The 26,935-nt window shown below is 42.4% G+C and overlaps 1 protein-coding gene across 2 annotated transcripts in view; it reads right to left on the bottom strand.

The window, feature by feature from the left end:
- Positions 1-26,935, bottom strand: part of LOC138615964 (inositol polyphosphate-5-phosphatase A) — a 143,695-nt gene that overhangs the window by 9,690 nt on the left and 107,070 nt on the right. For both annotated transcript variants that reach the window (XM_069689875.1, XM_069689874.1), the window contains exons 10-12: positions 16,476-16,571; positions 15,361-15,435; positions 7,903-7,976 (exon numbers count right to left, since the gene is read on the bottom strand). In XM_069689875.1, coding sequence (XP_069545976.1) covers positions 7,903-7,976; positions 15,361-15,435; positions 16,476-16,571 — 245 coding nt within the window. The remainder of the gene's footprint in view (positions 1-7,902; positions 7,977-15,360; positions 15,436-16,475; positions 16,572-26,935) is intronic.

Genomic DNA, 26,935 nt, shown 5'->3' with positions numbered 1-26,935 from the left:
AGAGCTGTAAAAGGCAAAAGAATAAAAGTGATTACAAACTTCACGACGTGAAGTTCAGTTGGGTTAAAACCTGATGAACAGATCAACAATGAGAATAGAGACTGCAGTCAGATTATTTTGTTGACAGTCACGTGATTACAGATGATATGGCTGACAGTTTAACACTTTGTCTTGATCTGCATGCCAATGACCCAAATTTGTTCTGTTGTGTTTTGAGATTTGAGATTTAGGAACTACGTGTACATTAAACTTGATGCAAAGGTTTGGATTTTTACTGGTGATCCTCAAAACTGATCAAGTTCACGTAGAGAATGCAATGTGCATCATTTTGTTGAGACTGAAACAATAATAATAATTTAAAAAAAAAGAAAAAAACAGAGATTTCAAGTTTGGAATTTGCTTTCGATCTAAACATAGAAGGAAAACAGGTTTTCCTTATTGTTAAGATCTTTTTTTTGCTAAAATAAATCCAAATTTAATTTGGCCAAATTGAATGTTTTGAAACTGTTTAACACTGTTTCATCAATCCACTGTGCTTGCTAATTCTATATGCAGATTTTGAATATGTCATATGTTCACACTGTAAAAGTAACAATATCAAGTAACAGACAACATGCAAATAAACGTAGATTGTTCAGTGTGCGGTTATTGTACCCTCACAATGCAAAAACAATCCAAACTTAGGCAAGACCGGCTTATTTATATAGTGTAGCACCTTTCATACACTGCAGGCAGTCAGAGCGCTTTACAAATGTGAGAACACAAGAATAATTCCAGGTAAAATTAGAAATTCAAAAGATGTAAAAGAATAAAGAATAAAAACAGGATTTAAATAATGGAACTAAAAGGAGAGGAAATTTAACCAAAAGTTAAAAATGAATTTGAGCAGGAAAAGAGAAGTAGAGCTTACAGTGTTTAAGACTTTCTACTGCTCTCATTTAGGAGCAGCACAGCTGAGCGCTGAGTCTTTACTTTAGGTGGGACAAACTGATTACTTCCTGCTGATCTGAACTAAACCTAGTGTGAATGGAGAACTTCTCAGAAAATAAATAGTAGCTATTTTTGCTGTCTCTTCTTGAGTCTAACTGGCTGAGGCCTTCTAATGTCACAGTTTGATTGACATCTCATAGTGAAACTATTTTAGCATTTTCTTCGAGTATAAAATGTTTAAGTTTGTTGAATTCTTTTTCTACAGAGTGCAAAAACCAGTACAATACAAATATCAGCAGACAGTATACAGTATAAAGTGTCCTGCAGTTAAACAAATAAAAGACCTGCACGGCACTGCCAGCAGTTTTAAATAGGCTGTACATCTGTGAGGTGACGGTTTAAAAATGACACTTCTCTTTATTTATAGTACACAATGAACTTTAACGCTACAAAAGATTGCCATCGTGGTTCCCATCTTATTGTGTGCAAGGTTCAGGGGAAGCTCAGTCTTCCTGCTTGCTAACGGACTTCTTTGTGCTGCTGACCACTTTGCAGATGATCCATGTGTGTACAGTCGCACATCGAGACCTTCTAGCAGCCAATCGAGAGCTCATTCATTCATGGTCGGTTTGGGGTTTAATGTTTGACTCGGCTGCTGGCACATCACTCACGTGTGTGTCGGCCGCTGTCAGCGTGTTTGTCTTGCAACACTAAAAAAGCGGCGAGGTGAGCGCAGGCCCCACCTACAGTGTCCCGCCGCCTCACCCTGCCGAGGGAGAGGCCGCGCTGACGATCGGTATGTTACTGTATTATACAGATACTGTATCTACACAGCTACGTCCTGTTGAAACATTACAACAACGGACAGAAAGAGTCAAACAAGACAATACTATTCATAAAATGCCTGTTTAGATTTTGTTGGTATCCTAGATGACTGGCTCCTCCAGACTCGCTACGCCAGACTTCCTTGTCTCTTATCTCCACAGAGCTATTACCTTGTTCTACATAATGACAAATAAGTGACAGGCCAAACAGTGGGCTATTCACTTACTCAGTATTTAATGAGGGCAATTTAAACTTGGGAATATAGGTAGGGCAGGAAGCCAAAGATAAGAGTCATTGTATCTGTCACATGAGGTCAAGGGTGCTAAAAAAAATAAAAAATAAAAAAAGCATGATGGGATGTTGGAGTGGCCGTTGGTGAGCTGGGATCGGCTAAAAAAAAAAAAGTCAGAAACTCTGGGTTTCAAAACGCCTTGCTGCCTCTACAGTTATGTTTGTTTGCCGTTGTCAGGGGAGGCTTGGCAAAACACAACACACACACACACACACACACACACACACACACACACACACACACACACACACACACACACACACACACACACACACACACACACACACACACACACACACACACACACACAGGCACACGCACACGCACAGCGCTTCAAAAAGATCAGCCAAATGCTATCAATAAAGCTGAATGTTTGCTTCAGTTTGTAGAGCTGGGAGGCTCGCAGGCACAACATTGGCATAGTGCAGTACAAACAGGGTGAAATGCCATCAGTAGCTCATGGCTCACAGCCTGTCGGCGTTAAGCGATGACAAGTTGTGCTTTTAGCTTCTCTAAATGAAGACGAGAGGACACAGATGGCATCCATTTAATCCTCTCCGTGTAAGATTGTATTTAACAAAGCCCTTCTCTCAGTGGCATCGTCTCCGACAAGAGGCAACAATACACGACAATCTTCAGCTATTATCGCCACAGTGGCCCCCCTCATCATTTTCACCGGGCTCTCTAGTACTTCGAATGATGGATGCGCTGTTGGTTTGTAAAACAATGTTCCTGTTCAGTAGATCAGCTGGGATCCCGTGGCAGCGCTCAGCCACACACTCGACGCAGCGCTTTAACCAAACGCTGTCATTAAATATAGCGGGGCTGTTCGCAGAGCAGAGAACAAGCAGCATCCTCCACATGTGATGCAAACAGAAGGGCTGCTGGACCAATGTATTCACAATCAAATACACATACAGGGAGGGTGAGATCATCCGTGCAGGCCTTCAGAGGCCAGGGGTGGAGAGCGAAGAGTGTTGTTCACAGAACAAGGACAGTCACTGTACACAGAACAGCCATCTGTGTGAGCACTTCCTATGAGCTCAAACCAAGTGTCCAGGAATCCTCCGCTGCACTGACAATTCACTCCTACCTTCTTATTAGCAGTTATTGAGGAGCTGGCAGGTAGCCATTTGTGTCACTTGACTAAAATCTTCTCTCATCTCAAGGGCAAAGTCATCCCGCCTGGCATCAGCCTTCAAACCTCCCCCTTCCTCTTTCATGAGCATGTGAATGTTGTCCAGCTTCCCAGCAGGCGAGTCTCTCTTTTTTTTTCTGGCTTGTCCTCATAGACCTGCAGCTTTGGAAAATACATGCTAACGTGCCAAGAGAGGATCCTTAGGGTGCTTCCCAAACAGTGGAGACACAAGTGTTTATCAGTTTGTGCCTCCGAACAGACCTCACCTCCTGACCTGTGGGCCACACTCTGCTCCTCTGCTTCTGTCCATGTCTAGACTGGACAAACACAAGCACACAGGACTGGAGCCGTCCCGTTTCCTTCCCAGTCTTCTCTCTACATGTACTTAAAGAGAGAGCATCGCAATAAACAGGCAGACTTTGAAAATCTGCTCTTTTCCTCCTTAAAATTATACTAAACTTCGTGTCATGTAGCTACAGGATTTTAAATGGTGTAAAGTAGCAGGTTGATATGAACCTGAGCTGTTTGTGTTGATTTAGATACTCTGATGTGATCATTTACTTTTTGTCACAGTAGCACCATTGTTCCAGGGATGCCATGTTGGTGTTCAGTCCACTACTGTGGTCCAAACTCAGAAATCTCAACGATGGACTGAAGTTTTGTTCAGACATTCATGTTTCCCAGAGGATGGTGAACATGGTAAAGATACCTGTAAACCATGTGCGTGGTAGCATTGTCATTAGGAGCATATTAGCATGCTGGCATTTGCATTTGGCTCAAAGCACCATGGTCTTGTTTGGTTTAAAGATACTATTGTCCAGATTCATGTTTGGTGTTTTTGGCCTTTGGCAGCTTCAATGTAACATTTGTCAGATAAGTGCCTGGATAAAACACACAGGAACATTTTATTTATTACTGTTGTTTTCTTATTGTTGGAGATTCCCTTCCATTTACTTATTTGAATTGTCAGATTTTATTTCCCTCTTTTTGTTAAATCTTTTAATCCTGGTTTTACTATGAAAAGCACTTTATAACTTTGTTTTGAAAAGTGCTGTTTAAATAAAGTTTATTATCATTACTGACAGTAGTTGAAGGATGAGAGACGATATTCTAATAATATATGTTCCAAAGATCTCCATCCAGACATCAGTGAACATGCATTAATAGAACCTTGTAGTCCACTTTACACCTACCAGTATATTACATCACTGGAACCCAGGTGTTATGTCCTCTAACTACCTGCACCGTGTCTCCTCTCTCTCTTTACAAACAGACCCATTGGACAGCAACACTCTTTTCTACTTCGGTCGTTTTTCCATCTCCTCCCGCCGACGTCCTCACCACCTTCGTGCTCTGAAATCTCTCATGATCTGTCCATTGATAAGAGTTGTGCCGCTGGTCGGATGTCACTCAAAATCTCCCTCAAAGCCCATTCCCAGTAACCATGTTACAGGAAGAATACGTTCTCCCTCTGCTCCCTCACCATGCACTGCTTTTCTTCCTGAAGCCAGAGTCACGATTCAATTTTTGCATCGATCTCGTGCAAAAAATGAAAACGCCAGTAAGGAAATCAGATCAGAGGAGTACTAAAAGCTTTCCCCTAAATCAATCAAAATACATGAATAAGTTAATGGTGCCTCAGTATGTTTTAGGGGGTATTACTTTAGTTATGCAATTTCAAATAGGAAATCAAAAGTACCATAATATATACAAAACGTAGCATTATTTTCCTAAATGGCTGTGCTGCAGTCTATGTACAGATAATGGCTGGATGCAGGCTACTGTATTACACCTTGTGGAGAAACTGTGTCTAAATAAATGACTGGTTTCATATTAATAGACTCATTCTCTCTCAGATCACTGCTAAGGAACACCTCTAACCCATACATGGCTTCCTGTGTACGACTGTATGAGTTGTCCGGCGGCTTGTTGGTGCACGCCGGCCGACTGGCTCCAGGTCCAACTGTGACGAGCCCTGGGCAAATTCCTCACCCCGGTGCCCGAGTACTTAGACGTGTCACAGCCAACTTTGACAGATGACTCCTTGAAAGGAGAAAGATATGCATTTTTACAGCTTGAAGTGTCTGCAGCGAGGCGGAGGGAAGGATTCCTGAGCGTGTGTCTGGGGACAGAGATGTACGTCTGCCAAAACTGGATGTTCTCTCTGAAATAGAGGCAGGTATTCCTCAGCGGCATACTTACTGCTGGAGAAATCATTCCCTGCATTACTGCTACTGCTACATACTGTACAACATCAGTCACTTTGTTATCCAATCTTTAGGTCACTCTTGACAGCATGTCCCATTTTGTGACAACTTCTTATCCACCAGCAGGCAACAGACAGAATTAACTTGCAGATTAAATGTTTGTGACTTGTATTGATTTATAGATTGAAACCAGAGCGAGCCGTGAGTGTGCATGAGTGTGTGTGTGTGTGTGTGTGTGTGTGTGTGTGTGTGTGTGTGTGTGTGTGTGTGTGTGTGTGTGTGTGTGTGTGTGTGTGTGTGTCGGTGAGGGTGCGTTCTGATGGCCTGCATTAAAAAGAGTAATAACCTCACAGATGGCAAGGGGCCGGTCCGGAGCAGGCTATGTGATGGAGAACAATCGTTGAGGCTTGATTGCTCAAGGAGCACAAGGCAGGCCTGACAGGGGGAGGGGTATCAGTATATGTGTGTGTGTGTGTGTGTGTGTGTGTGTGTGTGTGTGTGTGTGTGTGTGTGTGTGTGTGTGTGTGTGTGTGTGTGTGTGTGTGTGTGTGTGTGTGTGTGTGTGTGTGCGTGTGAGGGAGAGAGGAGAACTGGGAGGAGGGGGTTGTTTAAGTTTAACTAGGCCACTGCTACCCATTACAAGGTTGACAATGATGTGGTTTGTCGCACACACAGAGTAGATCAAATCAAATTTCATATGCTGCTCGCGGGTTTCATCTATTTGATTCATCATCACCTCAAGTATGTGGATATCATTTGTATTCTTTCACAGCATCCCATTCGTTCCTCCCCGCGGAGAGATGATTCAGTATTATATGGATAGGTGCAAAAAGTCAGCCGGTGTAAAAGGACAATAAATCCACCTGTCACTTATGCAAAGTGATGTAAATGGGGTCTCTGATTAAGACACAGAGTCATTTAAAAAACAGGAACCAGCAGAACCTTGACACACTCACACACTCCGTCTCCGGCTCTCACACTCATGAATGCAGACACACAATCTCAAACTCACACACACACGCTTTGATAGTTCTACGTATCTAGAGCCCTTTCTCTCTCTCTCTCTCTCTCACACACACACACACACACACACACACACACACACACACACACACACACACACACACACACACACACACACACACACACACACACACACACACACACACACACTCGCACCGCACACACACTCGCACACACACACACCAAATCCCCCGCCGCCCCACGCCTGCCATCAGAGCAGTTTATCAAGTAATTATTGTTTGATTACAGCGTTTCATTATCTGCACTGATTGAGTCACAACCGGCGGCAAAGGTCAAGCGCCATTAACGCGCCGCTCCCGAAACATATTTCCAACGCCGGCCGCGTGTTTGCCCTCCCTCTCATCTGAAAGGGCTAATTGCAAATGCATTTGTTTGAGGAAGAGGAGAGGAGACCACCCGCTCTGATCTCCCTCAAGTCCCACTGAGATGGAATTATCAATGCTGCCCGTAGTGTTCCTACGGCGACACACACACACACACACACACACACACACACACACACACACACACACACACACACACACACACACACACACACACACACACACACACACACACACACACACAGTACACACAGCACACACGCATAGACGCAGATACACATGGGAGCAGTTTGTGACCGCATGTAATCATACTTAAGAACTGATACCCATCAAACACAGACCCAACAGCTCTCATCAACCCATTTTGGACAATAAGCTGATGATTGACTACGCCTGATTTTACATATTAATAATGAGTCCTTATGGCAAAGATCTGTTCAGCATGATCTGTGCTTTCATCAACATGTGAGAGGGTTTGTTCTTTCAGCAGGAGTTATCTTTATTCTGCCATTTTGTTGATGTCTCACGAAACTCTGCCTCTGAATTTGGACAGTTTGGAGTTTTCAGATAAAGTGATGTATTAAATCTTCCTTTTTTGAATTGAGAAAATTGTGTCAGCATGAATGAACCATTTAAAATCCCTGACTGAGCTGAAAAATATTTTTCTTAGCTCATAAAAACTGGCATTGTGGAAATACATGGTTTTCTATAGATTCTCTAAATAGTTTTCTGCATGTGGGATTTAGATTGAATTAAATGAGTTTCTCTTGGACTCATGATTTGTGAATCATTGAACGTCCAGTCTTTAATCAGCGTTTAAAAGTTGACGGTTAATATATATATTTTTTACGTGCCAGGTTTGATCAAATACATGACCAGTAAGATCGAACATGTAAGAAGTAAAACCAACATACAAAAGTCGACATTTCATCCCACTGAAAATAAATAAAGAATAAAAAGGAAAATGGCTCTATACGGCCACACTTCCAGCTCTGACAGACTCGAACTGTCATAGCAAAGAAAAGAAAACTACCAGATCAGGAGATTAGAGCGACGTCGCCAGTGTGCAGCTACATGTGTGTGGTGTAAATACCGGGCAAAGGCATCAAACAAAGCTGTGTAAGATGAATAATGGCTCCTTACCTGGGTGGGAAAGAGATCTCCAGCTCGTGCAGCCGATCCTTGAACATCGACTGCTCTTTGTCAAACTCTAAAAGCTGTGGAAAGAAGAGGAAGAAGAGAGCGAGAGAAGCATCAATACACGCACAGCAGATTATTACTGTTTTATAACATTTCTGATTAAGGAAGAATCTGCTGAGCATACAGAATATTTTCCATCTCTGATATATATTCATAGTTAGAAAATGTACATTTACATTAAAAAACCCGGCTCACCATGACATCATTCCTGATCACAAAAACAACCGCAGTGTGTTCAGACTTTATTCAACGAACGGACATATGGCAAGAAATTCAAGTCTCTTTGGATTCAGATGATTTAAATTTGTGAGTTCTAATATCAACTGAGCCGATAAGTCGACACTGGTCTATCACCAAAAGTTACCAAAAGACAGTTGATGAGGACGCCATCGATGGGTTATTCAGTTACGTTCATATACCAGACACTGGCACAATATTGACAGCAGTTGACCAGTTGTGTGTGTGTGTGTGTGTGTCACTAGCACTGTCCTGCCGGGGTCTATCTATCCACACTGACAGTGCATCCACGCACTCTTCATCAATCATGTCTCCTCACCCAGCTGTACTCACTCACCAGAGTGTACACACACACTTCCCCCAGTTTCCCCCCTTTCACAAAACCCATAAATCATTAGTGAAAAGTGCAATTAGCGGCTCCTTGTACACATTAATTATCTTGGAGATGAACAGGTAGCGAGGGCACCTGCATGACTGCCTCCCTGAGAGACTGACAGTGACGTTTCCCGGCAACCCCTCCCCCCGGAGGACCTCGCCCGGGCCCCGCCTCTTTTTCTTTCAGACAGGAAGACACGGAGATGGAGCGGAGACATGTTTGTTTGGTGGTAAATTGGGCCGCTGCACGTGTTTCTAACAGCGAGCTACAATTATGGCCTGATGAAGACCTCATCTGCGACGGTAGGAGTCTGACAGCGGCTGTACGGGCAGCTTGACGTTAATGACGTTACATTGGTGTATTACATACCGCAATATGTTGATAGCTACATGATGAAATATCAACAGAGATGACGTGGTGGACATGGGTAATATTTGGAAGGACGTACACACAAAGTGGTGAGACGGAGGAGGGAGGTGGATGTCAGGTGGGTATTATTATTTCAGCACAAGGTAACTACTGTGCTCCATCTAAGCTGACATATTTATGTTGTGCATGTATGGCCGTCTAAGCATTGTCTGTCTCCGCATCACTGCTGAATACACATTTCTAAATAAGTCCAGGATGTGCCTCCACGATGACGCGGTGTGTGTTTGTGTGCACGTGTGATTATGTGTCAGTGGTGTAGAACAGTGGCCATTACTGGAGGCAGAGGGGCCTCCCAGACACAGTCTCAGAGGTTCAGGAGGGCAGATGTGCCGCATTCATCAAACTCACAGTGCCGGGGTCACAGGAGAGACTCACACACTGTGGATGAGGGATGGCAGAGCAGGGGATGCAACCCCACGCTCCACTGTACACCCCATCTCACCATCCACCATTTTACAGCACTCACCCAATACTGGATGTTTCAATCCAATTTATATATATATATATATATATATATATATATATATATATATATATATATATATATATATATATATATATATATATATATATATATATATATATATATATATATATATATATATATATATATATATATATATATATATATATATATATATATATATATATATATATATATATATATATATATATATATATATATATATATATATATATATATATATATATATATATATATATATATATATATATATATATATATATATATATATATATATATATATATATATATATATATATATATATATATATATATATATATATATATATATATATATATATATAGCTCCAAACTACAACACAGGTTATTTCATGGCACCTAACACATTAAAGTCCTTACAGCAGAACTTTACGGCATTATACAGAGACACCCAACAATTCAACAATTCCCACATGTTTGTGGCTGTAAGCAGTAATCATGATTGAAAGCATGAAGCAATGTCAGATAATATTTGGGGAATGTAAACATTCCCAAATCTAATACAGCTGGCCAGAGCCTACACTCTGATGTAGTTGTATAAATTGGGCTGGGTATCGTTCAAAAACCTTCGATATCGGTAGCCGGACCAATACTTTGACTTCGATACCAGATCAGGATTTTTTTATTTTTATATACCAATTTAAATAAACTTAAAATTAAGAAATAAACATTATATATTAAGGTATAAATCTGTTGTAATGTTTAGTTTTTCATGCAGTTTAGAAGGGGAGAGTGTGAGTCCCTTAAATGCCTGGCCTGCAAGTTATTGCAAGACACTTCAATTTACCAACACCTCACATGCTATCAGTATCGGCTACACACACAAAAGCGCACAAAACTCAGACAGGTGTGGGACCAAAAGAGTGAAATAAAATGTGCAAGATTTACTTATCTAAGTTGAAATAGTGATTTTATCTCCCAAGTAGAGACTAAGTATGGGGAATTACTGACTCAGATGAGATTTACTCCTGCATAAACAAAGCAAAAGTTATGAGCATTAAAATTTGTTACCGAATGACAAGTAGAAAGCAATTTGGTTGATGCCATTAAAGTATTGAACTTTAAAGCCTGACAGACCTGTCATGTCTTGTATTGCTAAGTTACAATGGGATGTTTGCTGTTTAGGGTTGGGCAGGTGTTCACTTATGTGTATATTAGACACGGTTATATTTAATCCATATAAACTTTTAAAGAAAATAAGCTGTAGTGTGAGAAAGTTCAAGTGGGTGTCAAAATATGTTTACCCATACATGTAATGAAGAGTGCTCAAATCAATACCTGACAGTCTTCTATATGTACAAATGTGCGTCTATGTGTTCACAGTTTGTTTGAGGTGTTTGAGTTTAAATAAGAGGGGATGAGCAACATATGGCAGTGTGTATGCACGGAGTGTGTGTGCCTTAAGTGAATGTTGAGTAATTCATCCAGGTGAATGGAAAACCCTGCAGCCACAAATTTCACACTACATTTCACCCCGGGTCAATTAAGCATAATGCTGTGCTGCTCTGTCAAGTCAGTGGCTTAAAAAAACAGCTTATATGGGTTCAAGGCCTCATGACATTATAAAGCCAGCAGTAGTTTGTCAACCAGAAATGACCTTGGGAGTTGTGGAGGAGGTGGTGCGAGATGATGCCACTCCGGCAATATCGCAGAGGGAAAGAGATGAAGAAGTGTCGGGGTAAAAACTACCCTGTCATGGGCTCAAATTTCTGACTTTGCTTGGCTGATCAACGCGCTCCTAAATCAGACTGGAGGTGATAGTTAAGAGGCGGGAAGTCGACAAGGGGTAAGAAGAGGGAACTCGGTGTCTCTGGCCTCCGACTGTCCCTCTCAGCATGCCGGCCGCTTGTCCGCCACCTGTAATTGTGCTTTGATTTACGCATTGTCAACTATCCCCTGTGACAACACCTGCTGCCATTAAAACCCATCAATAAATGTTGGGGTGAAAGGTCATTTAATTTGATTTTTACACCTCACACTTGGCTTTCATTGCAGGGGCCATATTTTTCCTTCTTTTTATGGGAGCTTCATTATTTTGTGCGGAAAAGCAATAAACTGTCACTGACAGGGGGTGGGGGCTAAGAGGGGGGTGGGGGCTAAGAGGTGCTAAGAGGAGCCAACCCAAACAAAACACAAGACTGCAGCCCACTGCACCAGCAAACTTACCGTCGTGCCTGTTAATCACGTAGAAAGGAAATTTGTTCTCTAATTTCCTTTCTTTCTTTCGGATGCAATGATTAGAACATTTTTACTTTTCTTTTTTTACTCAGAAGCATTGATAGAAGAACACTGATTAGGCTTAATGCATCTGAGAACTGTCTATTTTGATAAGAATCAACTAAATAAGCAGTCAATACTTCAAAATAGGGTCGAGCTAAATTGTAAAGACATACTGATGTAGGATCAGTTTATATAAATCCCTTAAGGTCAGATTTCATTCAGCATGCCCTGTGTATTTCCACTTAGGAGCTCTGACAGGTGAAATATGAAAGAACTTTAGACAGCAGCAGCGTTTGTTCTTTTATTTTTTTTATGTCCCTCTCATGTTTAAAACGTCTCGGGTCCTTTGAGTAATGCTGAAGACGACGCCGCCGGCATGACAAGGAGCGGCACGCCAGACAGAAAGGTTCATCACTTGCTCGAGCAAGTACACAAACACACCCTCCTCTCCCGGGCCCCTATCTGCTGACAACACACTGATAAAGTTACAATAAAGAGATACTGAAACAAAATCAATGGGGATGGAGGTGTGTGTGTGTGTGTGTGTGTGTGTGTGTGTGTGTGTGTGTGTGTGTGTGTGTGTGTGTGTGTGTGTGTGTGTGTGTGTGTGTGTGTGTGTGTGTGTGTGTGTGTGTGTGTGTGTGTGTGTGTGTGTGTGCGCGTGCCAGGAAAGGAAGAAACTGTGCTGATCTCCAGATGCACAGCACAAACATGCACAGGACGTATGCCTGTGCACACACACGCACGCACGCACGCACGCACACACACACACACACACGCACCGTGCTCCTCCCATCTCTCCACCGGAGCAAGGCCCCACGGTGCCCCTTGACGCCACGAGCGCCCAGAAAATTTAATCTTCCCAAATACTCATCAGGGCTCTCCATCGTCCTGCTGTGACAGCGCCGGGGATAATTAATTATACAATTTCGATGGGAATATCGACTAAACAAACCTATTAATCATAGCAAAAGTCAATAGGCATGGACACATTCAATCATGTCCCGGCCAATGATTACTCCTCTCAAAATACAATAATTATTTTCAAGAGCTGCCTCGAATTAAATTTCTGTCAAGCTGGTACAAGTCTTGCAGTTGATGAAGGATGCAATGGATTTTTTTTCGTTCCCCTTCCCCAGCGGAGGAGTGTGAGGAGGGACATTTATCCTTTTGGAAAGGTAGTTTGTTTTATAAAGATCATAACATGGTGTGTTTAACTAGACCATGACCATCAGATTACCTCTGATGCCTCCATTATGTCATCCATCTTGTCAGGCTTGGTGAGGAGGAGGAGAGGGAGGAAATGAGGGTGAGGGGGTACCTCAACCTCCTCAAGCTACTGTTTCACAGTCAGGGTAGAAACGCATCTCTGCTGAGCAAATTCAATGATATCTTACAGTACAATGTACGAGGTCAATATCTGACAGCTCATATTGACCTTCTACATTGTGAACTGAAGACACTGAGTCTTCAAAATATATTTAACCTTTGGTTAATCAGCTGAATGACGATTTTCCGCTGTGTTGAACAGGGCTTGTTAATGTTTTTTTATGGGGAGAACACATTCACATAATGATATTTATTCTGGGAACGTGTCAGTTGTTTCTATATTGGAGGGTCAGAAGACTACAAAATTCATACAATTAAAACTGTGTGATCAAGCGTTAAAAAACCAGCAGAACATCCTCATGAATTCTATAAAAAAAAAAAAAAAAACTCAGGATCTCTTAATAGCTCAATGGTTTAAAGTTGAAGCTGAGTTTTGGGGGAGCATCATGTACGGTGCTGCAGTGAAGTCTTAGAAAAACTAAAAGACCTGTAATGTCCCTAATATGAGATACTGTCTTATAGTACAAAAAACATTTACAGCTGAACTTAAAGAAAAGGAAAGAAGAAGAAAAGTAGTAAAAGAAGGAAGAAAAATAAAAAAGAAAGGAGAAATGTTTTGAAATAAACTTGTGGTATCCAAACAAATCGCAGTGTTACTGAAAGAGAGAAAATGTGCTTCGCAAATCTACCCCGGGTACATATAGTTTACAAAGGTTGGGTTTCAACCTGCTTAGGAGCCACATGAATCAGGTTTGTCAAATATAATGATGAACTAAAACAGTCTCAGGAAACTAACCTTTTGTACACTTTTCTGTGACGGAAAACTTACTTCACACCAACTGTGTTACAATACAAGCCCACTTGCCTGACAACCGGCGAATTAGGTCATTCCAAAAATATAAGCATACTCAGTGATAATCTAAATTGTCAGTATACAAACACATGTAAAGGAAAAAGTAAACATGGAACTGTTACAGTTAGATACAAACTTAAACCATATTTATGAAATTGTGGTCAAGTGGTATAGAAGAAATCAATAAAATGACATAATATAAGAAAACATCTCCGATACCAATATTTATATTGTGACAAAAAATGCCTGCATGTTGTATAATAAATGTGCACTGACTGTTGTGATGCGGTTTTACGAACAAAACTTTGTAAAAATAGAGTGCTGTTGTAAATTCACATGCGCTGACCTCATTCTTCAAAGAAAGGACCGTGACCAACAGGATTTAATGGTAAATTGAATGCAGAAAATTGAAGAACAGTCATTGAAATGTAATGATGCGTGACACCATTTGTTAAAATGTTAAATCTATATAAAGTGATGTGAACTGTCTCACAACATTGCATATAAATTTACATCTTGTTTCTACTGTGTGAAAAAACCCTTAACTTCAATCCAGGTATCTGCTCCACTGCCAAAACTAAATATTGATCTGATATACAATTTTCTTACAAATGGGATTTCTTAGAATGAGGAAAATTAAAACAGAATATCCTTAGAATTGAAATCCAATGCAGGTTTATAAATGATAATACTGATTTATTACCCAAAATGTATATTATGGTTTTATATCGTGTCCAGCAACGTTAATAAACTATGTGCTTCTAGTCTGCAGCTTCACAGTCCATCCTGTTGATGTGTAGGGGAGTGTGGGAGTGTGGGAGTGAGTGAGTGTGTGTGTGTGTGTGTGTGTGTGTGTGTGTGTGTGTGTGTGTGTGTGTGTGTGTGTGTGTGTGTGTGTGTGTGTGTGTGTGTGTGTGTGTGTGTGTGTGTGTGTGTGTTCGTGCGTCCCTCATGGGGATTTTAACAAGGTCCAACTTTGAACTGCTTAATGTAATATACAGCCATATAAACGTGGAAGTGTGTGCCGGATGTTTTTCTTCTGCGGACACTTAACACTCAGTCACGTTTAAAGACATTTGACCCTCAAGTCGGGACAAAGACAGTGTTTGTTAGACCCAACTGATGTGAGAACATCAGCCAGCATCTGTAAGACTCAGGTCAACAGCTGTTTGTACACGTGTTAATTATTAGACTTTCTGCATCTACAATGCAGATATGAAAAGACATTAAAACAGATTTTGTTGGAGAGAATCTTTTGTATTGTTTTGTGCTTTGTCACTTTGTCTACAGATAATCAATTTGACATGTTATAAATAGAAGCTGCTGTTATTACACACTGAGTCTATGAAGTTGATAAGGGAAATGAATGTGGGATAAATAACTACAGGAGGAGAGAGTAGATGATGAAGGGGTAGAAGTAAAGAGGAAACTTACTGAGGTCCCATTGTTTTCCCGGAAAACATCCTGGTTGACATAATTAAAAAGCTTCTTTTCAAGTTGAAGAACAACCTAAATCAGTGGAAAGAGAGAGAAATGGTACTTTGATTAATAGCAATACTAATGTGAACTGCACTTAGTAATTAGAGAACTAATGAAAAGCAGTGAGCTGCAGTGGCAGGCAAAACCCTTTTATTTTTACATGTCTCTGAGAAGCATCACATGATTTTATGTTTCATGTTAACTCAAACTGTAATACTTCAGGTCAGGTCAAGACTTATGTAGAAATAGAAAAAACTCATTGTTTAAATACAAAGGTACAATTTTACACATTAAATATAGTTCAAGCACCACGTTCCTATTGAGGAATGATCACACCATCATTTAATGGCAGCATTTTGTACTGAAATCAATTTGTAATTTCAGTAGAATTGCAGCTACAACCAGATTAGACACACTAACTGACCCATAAATAGAGAGCCATGTCACAGTCCTGACCTTTAAAAGAGTGGAAAGGAGGAGATTCCCAAATGGTGAAAGCTATTGTAGCTGATTAGCTTTGTTTATATTTATTTAACTCGGAGTGACTCAGAGAATAAAGTGTAACACAAAAGGCATGGTTTTTAAAAAGCTATGAGAATGGGGTCAAAGGTGAATATCTAACTTGAATATACTATGTGGAATTATTGTCTAAATAGATGAATTGATGACACATTACAGAGAAAATAGACAAATCCCACTTGCTGTTGTGTTAGCTGCTATCTTGCATTTAATAAGTCCGTACATCAATGAGCCTATTTCATGAAGACACACAGATGCCATTTTCTAGTGATGAGGCTTAAAGACTAATGTGCTTTACGGGATGAAACTCTGGTTTAAATTTGATGTGTTTACTTTAATGCAGATTAAATGTAAAATAGTTCCAGCAGTCTGCTTATCATCATTGGAAGTGATTATATATAACTTTTTTGTATTAGGGAGTAGTTAACAAAAAACATGTATTTTTCTCAAAAAGTTGCATCAAAATCAAGCAGCTTTGATAGCAACAATCACAAAGAAACTCTGCAAAATCCTGGAGGGACAGAGATGCGATGCAGCACACTGTAGCTTACCTTTCGATCATTATCACTTTCTCTGAATATTAGCTTGTCAACTTCATTGGTGTCAGCGGTTCTGACTGTCTGCATGGTGGCGGTGGAGCAGAGACTCTGGAGGTGAGAGAGGAAGACAATGAGTGATGATGAAGATATGAAAAAGAAAGGAAACATGTACGGCAAAAAGCCTCATGATGGTTAGGGTTTATTTATGAATTCATCTGTATTTTATGCAGATGTTCATTTAAACTTTATACAGTAGCCTATAATCTCCTCCATGTCTTACAGAGTCACATTTCAATGGTTTTTAGAGAACCGTCCCACATACTACCTCCTCACTGTCCCTCCTCTTTATCTGCCTCTATGTACTGACCCCACGGACTGTGTGCATGGTTAAATTCCTCTTTGTGGACTCTCTTAACAATTAGTTAAACATTCGGCCATCTGTGTTTGAAGACAGTTGAATGAGGTATCCCCGAGCCAGTGGTTCCCATACCACACAGCAGAGCCCGAGTGACCTGATTGAAATTCAAAGCACAGATTAGATAATCGGGTCAAGCCAATATAGCGAGCAGAAAAAGGCCCTTTAGACCGAAATGTCACAAATCGGTCCTGCTCCGACCACGAAGAAGTGGCACACCAGATTAGAACAAACACTGTGCCCTGAGAGAGAGTGGGACCCCCCCCCCCTCCGCCCCATTCCTCCAACCCCCCCAACCCCCTCCCAAAAGCAACTTTCTAAAGCCCTAACAAATCGCTCCATCTTTCACTCATTTAGGCCGTCCAAATGCAGGGTCAATATGGTCCCCTGGCAGCCAAATGCTAATGCGCTTAAGTGCGCTTAAGCAGCTTTGTGCAATGAATAGGCCAAAGAAGGAGCTAGTGAGAAGGGCAAGAGATACTTTCCCTGTCAAAGTCATTGTAGCTGCAGCTAGCAAAGACAATCACACAAAGTCATTTCGGTATCTTTGATTAATCACAAATGCACCAAGCGTTGTTTACTTTACATGCAATCCATAATACACGGTGTATTTTTGTTAATTTCCCATATAAGTAGTATAGGCTCAATCTTTCAAGACTGTCTTGCAGATGTTGTGAGTTTCAGACCTCTAAAATCAGTTTTTTTTTTTTTTTTTTTTTTTTAATGGACCTCAGTGTTTTTGAATTCTACAAGCATCGGTGTCCTGTAATTCTTCCAAGTGAGTGCCCTTCTGTTGTCCGCTTTTCAAATTCAAAAGGCAGTCAAGCAGAAATCCCTGGCTGGTTCACAGTTAGCACCGAAGCCAGGAGCTCACAGTGCTTGCTGGCACAATAAGCATCAATATTTAAAGGACAGAAATAGCCTCTCCATTCATGTTCAAATGATTTTGATAATCCAGTGAGCGAGACCTGAATCAAAAAGCAGCCATCAATAGATATGTCCATTGTATTTTGAATAAAGATATGCATGTGGACATGAACAGACAGAAGGTGGTACATATAGGTTTCTACTTGGAAACGAGTGATATAATGTAATTCCCAGAGAGATAGTTTGTCTGTGGGTTTTGCTTTGGGGTACAGTAAGCCTGTACCTCGTGCCAAGAGTGTGACTGCAGGGAAGGTTCCAGAAAAAAAAAAGACAATTAGCTAATGCTGCCTTTTCTTGTGGGAAAATGTCTTTTCCCAGAATGATTATACTTTCGATTCGAGGGTGAATCAAATTACTTGAACTTTTAGGGAAGGGTATGAATTCCAGCTGCAGATTCTAGAGTTGGTCTGTTGGAGAAACAACACAGAAGCTGAGGATACTTTATTCATTTAAGGTGCATTTTATATTAAATCTAATTGAACAGAACAAACTAAAGTAGAGCTCAGCAGATCATCACTGTCCTTTAGGCATTTGCATCCTGCTGGAAGCTGACATGTGAGCGATTGATCTGTTCATGTGTTCATTGACTGACCAATCAGTGTGTCAGTGCAGCTGGTGGTGGTTGATTGCACCCGATTGATCACAGCTCTGCCATGCTCAGTGGAAAGCATCCCACTCTCCCTGCACGCACGCACGCACGCACGCACACACACACACACACACACACACACACACACACACACACACACACACACACACACACACACACACACACACACACACACACACACACACACACACAGCCTCTGATTCACAGTCCTTACTCATGCCAGCACTCCTGTCATAAGATCTGCACAGCATACAGTGAGATGAGGGGAAATGAGAACCCCATGCTGTCACTTAAAGCCCATACCAGTGCAGTGATGTGTCCTCCCTACTGACAGCAAAGCCCAGGTGCTTGTGCAGGATCTGTGAACAGATACGTCCCTTCAAAAGCTGCTGCTCTCCTTAAGCACATTACAGTCTCACTGAGCAGCCTAAATGACATTACCATAATTCATGTGGCTGCAATTTGATACATGCCAATTAGTTTGCGGGAAAAGAGGAGGAATGGAAGCAGTGGGAAAATATTAACAGACAGCTGTCAGGAAAAGGACAGTAGGGATGTCTTCACTCCTCTGCTCTATTTAACTTAAGTGAGTTTGCATGACATCTCTGCATTATGGGTCACAGGTCAGCTCTGAGTGTTTGCGGAGGGCCAGAGGCCGGGGGGCTGGGACCAGAGGCTGCCGAGGAAGGCGCGAGCTTTGTGCATCAATGGAGGATAATCTCATGACTGTCGAAGGAGGAAGCGGCTGTTTAAAGGAGCTCTCTATTCCAGCTGCTCTCCTTAGAAGAGAGGTTAAAGCAATCTGTCCCACTTCAAAGACCAAAGTCTCACACACACACACACACACACACACACACACACACACACACACACACACACACACACACACACACACACACACACACACACACACACACACACACACACACACACATTTGAGCCTTCTGTCTCTGGTCCTGCCAACAGATGGAGGCGAGCCGCTGGGCCTTACTTAAACAGTAAGACACCCACACACAACAGCACGGCATCCCTGACAATGCATATCGCAGAGGGGTGTTTCATAAGTCAACATTTAGAAGAGAAAAGACTAATGAGAAGAAAAACATTCAATTAGAGTTACACTACAAAGGATTAAAGGATACAAAATATATATTCAATTTAAGATAAAAAAATATATAATCTTTTCCTTTTTTGCACTTTTTATTTTTAACTACAGTGTACGATCTGTTGGATGTTAACAGTAGCGACTTCAGTCCTTTGAACCACAACAAAGTTTGAGATACTGTTTAAATTACTATCTGAAGAGTTATTCATGGTTCACTATATCCTGTATACATTTGTCACCGCCTGATATATCGTACGACATTGGTCTAACGCAGATATATTTGTATGCACGTATATGTTGGGCGATATGAAAAGCATAATGCAGAAGAGGAGGTAAATTCAAAATTTTTGTTTTTCTATAATTATTTATTATGATATAATTATTTATAACGATCAAATTCCCATGAAGTTTACTGTTTGAGTGCACAGACAACAGTGTGGAAATATCCTGCCTCCACTATATGTTTGTCAGAAGTGCAAGTATTTGGAAACCACATTTGAGGAATCCTTGCAAAACATGTGTCTTCATAAATATTTACTGTGTATACGATATACATATTAGAATTATATTTACTTCCTATGATGACTCTCAGCCCCGAAAAGCCAGTATTGTTCGGGCTCCACATTTTCTTTTAATGCAAAGTTATGCTGAAAAGTTTGTCTGGCTGGAAGAAGAATGTTTTTACATATCTTCAGCACAATCAGAACAACAATCGTATGAACAAATAACAAATCTGTGACATAACGCACCAGCCAATGAACAATTTCTTCCAACCCCTCTGGGTTTTATACTCCACCCTGCCTCACCCCAATGATTCACACTCCTCACTAAACTGTCATTCCACCAATATAATAATCCACTGAGTGCATTTAGAAGCCAGTGATTAAACTTCAATTAGGTAGAAGGAGTGTGAGAGTGTGTGCAGAGAGAGACAGTGGACTGAGTGGACAATGAGCTAACTATTCATTCTTCATTACCAGCAGCAGGGGACAGGGGCTCCCCTCTGTGTCAGCAGGGGCCGTGGCATTATCAGAATGCACCATTATTTTCTCGCTACCACGCAACGCGCGGCTGCCAGCTGAGTTAAGGTGTGCCAGGCGGGCTGGCAGGTTCAGCGTGAATTGCTTCGCACTCAGGTCAGTTTTATTCCACTCGCCGCCGTTCATCACGCCCATCCTGCATGCATGATTGCGACATCTGCCTGAGCGGGGTAGAAGGGGGCATCCTACAAAACAAAAAAAACAAAAACGGCAACAACAAATTCGGCCTCCTGCTTTCCTGCCAGCCATTACACAGGGAAGCCAGTAAATCAGCTGTGACCCTCCCCACCCCATCTGACTGGACACAAGCCAGAGTTATCCACTCCTCTCTCCCTGCGGCTGGCTAATTTAATGCCTCCAAACACGCTGGATTCATCATTGACACACACGGCAGGATGGGGATGCAGCATGGAGGAGAGGTGAGAGTGGACACATTATCACCCGCAAAGTTTAGTGTGTGTGTGACCCACTTGGTCAGCAGCTGACCCCAATAAACCTGGCCTGTGTCCCCCCTCTAACAGCAAGTAACACACACAGCAACTCTCACCCCTTCCCATGAACCCTCCGAGCAGTGTGAGAGCTGACGCTGAGGGCCTGACGGCAGTGTGTGCGTCGTAGGAGGTCCAGGAACCTGCCACGCCCTCACCAGAGATGAGCTGCGAGAGATAAGAGGGCGTGCGAGGTGCCGATAATGTGCCCTATTTATCTTGTGCATTATAACATCTGGGAAACTTCTCTAAAAACAATGACGCGCTTTGAGGGCTGCCATTCTGGCTTTACCTTCACAAACCAGCCGAAAGCATTTGTCCTCTCTGGATAGGATAATGGACAGGCCACAAATCATTCAGGACAACAGGACGGAGGGTATGTGTGTGTGTGTGTGTGTGTGTGTGTGTGTGTGTGTGTGTGTGTGTGTGTGTGTGTGTGTGTGTGTGTGTGTGTGTGTGTGTGAGAGAGAGAGAGAGAGAGAGAAAGAAACTGAATGTGTGTATGTTTTGTGTGTGTGTGTGTGTGTGTGTGTGTGTGTGTGTGTGTGTGTGTGTGTGTGTGTGTGTGTGTGTGTGTGTGTGTGTGTGTGTGTGTGTGTGTGTGTGTGTGTGTGCGCGCGCGTGTGTGTGTGTGTGTGTGTGTGTGTGCTGGCCCATTCTGCAGGGCCCCGCAGGACAAATTGCCCTGCATGGTTGTCTTTGAGAGGCAGTGCAGCGCGCAGAGAAAGGGACAGGGCTGAAACACAGGGAACAGGCCTATAAAAATTCATCACTTTGACCCCTGTGACCTCCCACTACTGGGGGGGGGGGGGGTTACACACACACACACACACACACACACACACACACACACACACACACACACACACACACACACACACAGAGAGATGCACGAGCACGCACTTGCCCACCCACCCGAGCTCATAATCAGAGCTGGGAGCAACTATTCACAAATTATCTCCAAACGTTTTTAAGTTTCAAACTCACAGAAACACAGTAAACTAAAAAAAGAACATCTTGTCACACAGAAATTCACTAAAGCCTCCTGGTATCTGCTGCTTTCTCTCTCATGCACACTCGCAGCAGACACAATGGGCATGCAAAAGCTTTCTACACAGGAAAAGGCCACCAGATGCTTCATTGTGACTGTGTCTCTGTGTAAAGTAGTGGCAGTAAAAGGAGGGTGGGCTCTCCTGAGGCATATTAGTCCCAGTAAGAGGAGGACATTGTCTCAGGCTGGGCTCTTGACACATTACTGCCACCTGTACAAAGAAAACCTAATGAGAGATTTAATCTGCGAAACCTCCCCTGCCACTTTTTTTTAGTCAGCACTTTGAAAACCAACCGCAGCAGATGTCTGCAAGACTGTTTAACGTACCAGCTTCTCCTTAACCTCTCAATAAGGCCGTGCATGCTTAAATTGCTCAATAGCTATTCATTTGAATGTTATTAGCTGCAGTTGTTATGTTTCCAAAAGGGAGCTTTGTGATCTGAAGGAGTCGCCAGCAGCTCCTGCGAACATTCATGTTTTCTTTTTTACAGAGAGCATTTATCCTGTTAATGAGAAAACAAATTCACATCCAAGCGTGAAGCAATCACTGTAGAGCATTTAAATATAGCCGAGAGCAGAGCTATTGATAGAGTATAAACACTTACTAAGCACCTGAAAACACTGCGCTCTCATTTAATTTACCTTGTCCACTGCAGCTCTAACCGGGAATCAATTAAAGGAAACAGACAGCGAAGTAATTTGTCGTTGTCGAGTCAATTAGAGAATATCGAAGATCCGACCAGCGATTGGTGATTAGTGATGGTCCAATGAGAACGCAGAGGATGTTGAGTTCATTACTGGAGTATTCGATAAAAATCAGGTCCGAAGAAATAATGAAAGTTTAATTCTGTTCCTTTAATACAAATATGAAGCGAGAAAGACTCTTTGATATGGAGAGTTTTTATTTTTCTCCTTCTGGAGCTGCAGAGCAGTCGATGGCTTTTTCAGGTGACCGGCTCTCGTCCTTGCTGTGTGCTCTGGGCGGAGAACACCCCCGAAGACGCACAAAACCCTCCTCACACTCAAAGAACACTGATTCATTTGGAGCACCACCCTTTAATTTGTTTGCACCATTTCATCTAAATGATGTGCTTGTCCACCAGGGTGAGAGAGAGAGAGGTGTAATTCAACCAAAGGAAAAGGGGGGAAAAAAGGAAGGTACAGAGGGGGCAGGAGGGGTTTTGACACCCCACCACAGGGCGCTAGGCAACCATCTAGTGGGTGGGCTTTGTGATACATTTTACCAATTTTTCATGCCCATCCCTCTTGATGTGACCCCACTCAGGGCCTTTTATGCCCCTGACAGCTCTGTGCAGGAAAACATGCTGCCGCTCTGATAGCATGAAATCGGGAACAAAGACCCCCAGGGAGAGGAGAAGGGGGCCACCGAGGCACGCTGTGCTTCGGTCCCGCCTGACTCTGGACACAAACAGATGTTAGGCCAGCCCCGGCTCTCACTGCCCCCTGAAAGAGGAGGCCCTGTCGGAGAAATGGGCCTGAAACGCATTGTTTCGGGCCTCCTCTAAGACAAAAAGTGGAGCCACTCCTTCTGAAAGGGCCCGGCAATATGGTCGTCACAGATAAATCACACGAGGGAGGCTGAGAGAAAGGCCCATGAATTCTCAATGTGGCCCTTAATGGGCCCTCTTAAATATGATGGGATATTTGTGTGTGGATGTGAATGGAGCCTAGTGACTTTTAATGTCAGTGGGCAGAGTTGTTTAAAAGCCCATGGTGCCAACACCGGGTTTACAGCTGAGTTACAATGAGCCCTCCTGTAGGAACATCACTCTGCGGCTGACAGTAAAGTTGCACACTGGGAAACCTGCGGGCCAAGTTGTTTAAATAATCCCAGCACTTGTGCCGGCTTCCTTAACAACAGCAGAACATTTTAGCATCACTCATCCTTTTTAAGTTTGAAACGGAATGAGCCAGAGCAAACAAGAACAAGTTGAATCGTTGCCTGGTTTGAAAAGGAACTTGTTGAGCAGGCAGCCATTCTTACACAGACCGCTTCTTTGCATATGCATTAGAACAAACTATAACGATGAGAATGCCGGAAATAGCCACGGACATGTGCGTGCATGTGTGTGCACACAACCCCCCTGAGACAACATGAGTTATCTCTAGGCAACCGCTCCATCCTTCAGAGAGAGAAAAACAATTATTGTGCTGCTCTGTTTTACAAAGACTGAGGACTGCATTAGTCAAAAATAGACTGACATCATACAAGTCAGACACTATGTACCAGGCACAAAGAGATCCCTATCCTTCATCATTTCATCTGGACTAAATAATAGCATCACTGTTAGCGGTCCCTGCCTGGGATTTCAAAGCCGGGGTCCAGAGGACCGAGGACAGAGGACAAGACAAACCATAAATAAAGCAAAGGATAAACAAAGACTGTGCTGGGAGCAGATTATTCATAATTTATAGAGGTATTAAACAGTTAAGATAAAGTGATGGATAAGAAAAAAAAAAAAAAAGACATCGATTGAGCCCACAGGCAGATTTTTATCACTAATTTGATTTGAAGATGTTTTTATTGTTTGCATTAAACTTGACAACCACATCATGGCTACTACAGTGTGATGTACCGCAAGTCTCTAATAAATCTGCATCATTTTAAATGAGCAGTAAATAGTTTAATTATTTCAAATAAAACATTTTACAAACACTTTCTGTCTGGAACTCTTACAGAGATGATGCATCATCTTAAAGTGGGCTGTGACTGGTTCAATGTCCATGTTATTTACTAGATGCCAAAACTATTCTGGCTAATATACTGAACATTATCTGCTTTTCAATATAAGACTGTGGTGAGAATGGATCAGTCTTTTCTCTCTTCTCTTAAAGCCCACTTGAAAATGATTTGATGTCATCCTGAACGATTTAATTGATAAATCGTTTAGTTAAGCAACAGAAACCTTTTGGATTATAGATTAATCATCTTTTTTAAGGGAAACATTGCATAAATAAATAAATACTGGTTTTAAGTTCAGAGATGTCCATGTTTCCTGTTTCTACTGTGATAGCGAATTGAAATACTTTTGAGTTTTGGACTTTTTTGGTTGCAACAAGCTTGCTTGGCAACCAACATGGCGGCACGTTTCATATGCAGCGGCTCCTTTATCTCCTGATACGATGGTGTTCAACTGTGCATCTTCGTCGTGTGCATGCAAAAGATTGTTGTGTTTGTCGGGACAACCGTACGGTCGTCAGTTCCTGCTGGACAGAAGTGGGACTTATTGCATCTTGGGAAGCACACAAGCAGAAGAACTTTGGATCCTTGGACTGCTTCGCCCGTCCTCCGTTCCAACGGCCTCAACTGCTGCTCCCAAACCGAAGTGGAGGCGCCGCAAGCGGTGTGAAAGGAAGCAAAAAAAAGGGGTTGGGCAAGGGGGCATCCGGGCTAGGCTGGCAGCTAGCCCCTACGGGCCGGCTGTCCAAACCATTCTCCACACAGATGTGCGCTCCTTACACGGCAAGGTAGATCGCATGCGTCTTTTTGTGTTTGTGTGATCACTGAGACATGGCTAGACGACAACATCCCGGACTCCGCTGTTGATCTTGACCGGCTAACATGCCACGGGGCGGACAGGGTCTCAGCTGCGGCGGGAAGGACTCGCGATTTTTGCATATTTATGCTTTTCTTGTTTTGTCTTTTTATTTGCACACATTTGATGTTGAAGCCATGTGTTTTTTCTCAGTGTGGTAGCAGCAGTGGTAGCATCTAGGCACATTAGGTGGTCAATGCTGATTGGTTAAAGGCTGTTTAGTAGTTTCATTATTTATCTGAGGTCTACACCCAGTAGGACACAACAACTAGAAACTGGAAATTCCCTTTGGTTCATGGCCTCCGGTAATACAAGGCTACTAATTTGATGACTTGCTGTAGAATGCTAGGGGACATTTTTGAAGGAGCAATTTGAACGACTATGCTGAAGATATGAACTTTTATATTTTCATAGCATTACTTTTGTCAATTAAAGACTTCACTTTGCAGTAATCAAAATAATCAAACAACAAGATCTGATTCCTTGGGACGAGTGCATCGCAACATTTACAGCCAGAAGTACAGTTGAAATTATGCGTCCAATGTGCCTGAATAACATAAATGAATGTGTAAGCTGTGCCTGTCAAACAGCTGGCTAACAGAATCAGTATGGAGTAAAAAGAGATATCTCAACAGTGGTTCCAGCTGCAGCAGACAGCAGCAGTGAGGGACTGGGGGGTGGGGGGGTTACTCAGGTTACACCCCTGACCGCGGCCGACCCCAGGGGCCTACGAGGCAACGCACCCTCCCAGGCCCTGCTGGTGCCAGGCTCTGCGCTCATCCTTGGCTTGGTTTGTCACGCCATCCCACCGTTGGCATGGTGTTCCCAGCTGCCAGTCACAGTGCCCCCCCCCCACCCCTACAAATACACAATGGCAATAGCATGGCTGGCGCCGGGCTCAAACGGCCTGTTGTTAATGAGCACGACCAACAGAAGCCACTGCTTGTTCTTCATTTGCCAGCGTTTTAATGATATGGACAGCGCTCCCATCAAAGCTGCATTGCTCAAGTTACGCCCTCATAGCTGAACTCTTTTGTTTAGTTTTTTCCCCTCTGTGTCTTCAGCGTTGGATTCATTAGCATAGAAAGCAAACAGAGAAGAGAGAGAGAGAACAGGCTCTGTTGTCTAGAGGGAATAGTCTCCATCTATATCCAGATGGGTTATCAGTGATATAATGGGCCCTCATTGTGATAGATTGGACTCTTCTGAGCAGATAATAAGTCTTTATTGAATTGTGAGGAAATATCACCACAGGCTTCACCTGCGAGGCCATAAACAG

This window comes from Brachyistius frenatus, unplaced genomic scaffold (assembly GCF_029030835.1).
Source record: "Brachyistius frenatus isolate BFR_SWC_R1_liver_20210118 unplaced genomic scaffold, ASM2903083v1 Contig_8, whole genome shotgun sequence".
Classification (NCBI taxonomy): domain Eukaryota; kingdom Metazoa; phylum Chordata; class Actinopteri; family Embiotocidae; genus Brachyistius; species Brachyistius frenatus.
The sequence above is the reverse complement of the archived record's forward strand: the minus strand, read 5'-3'. Positions and strand labels throughout refer to the sequence as shown.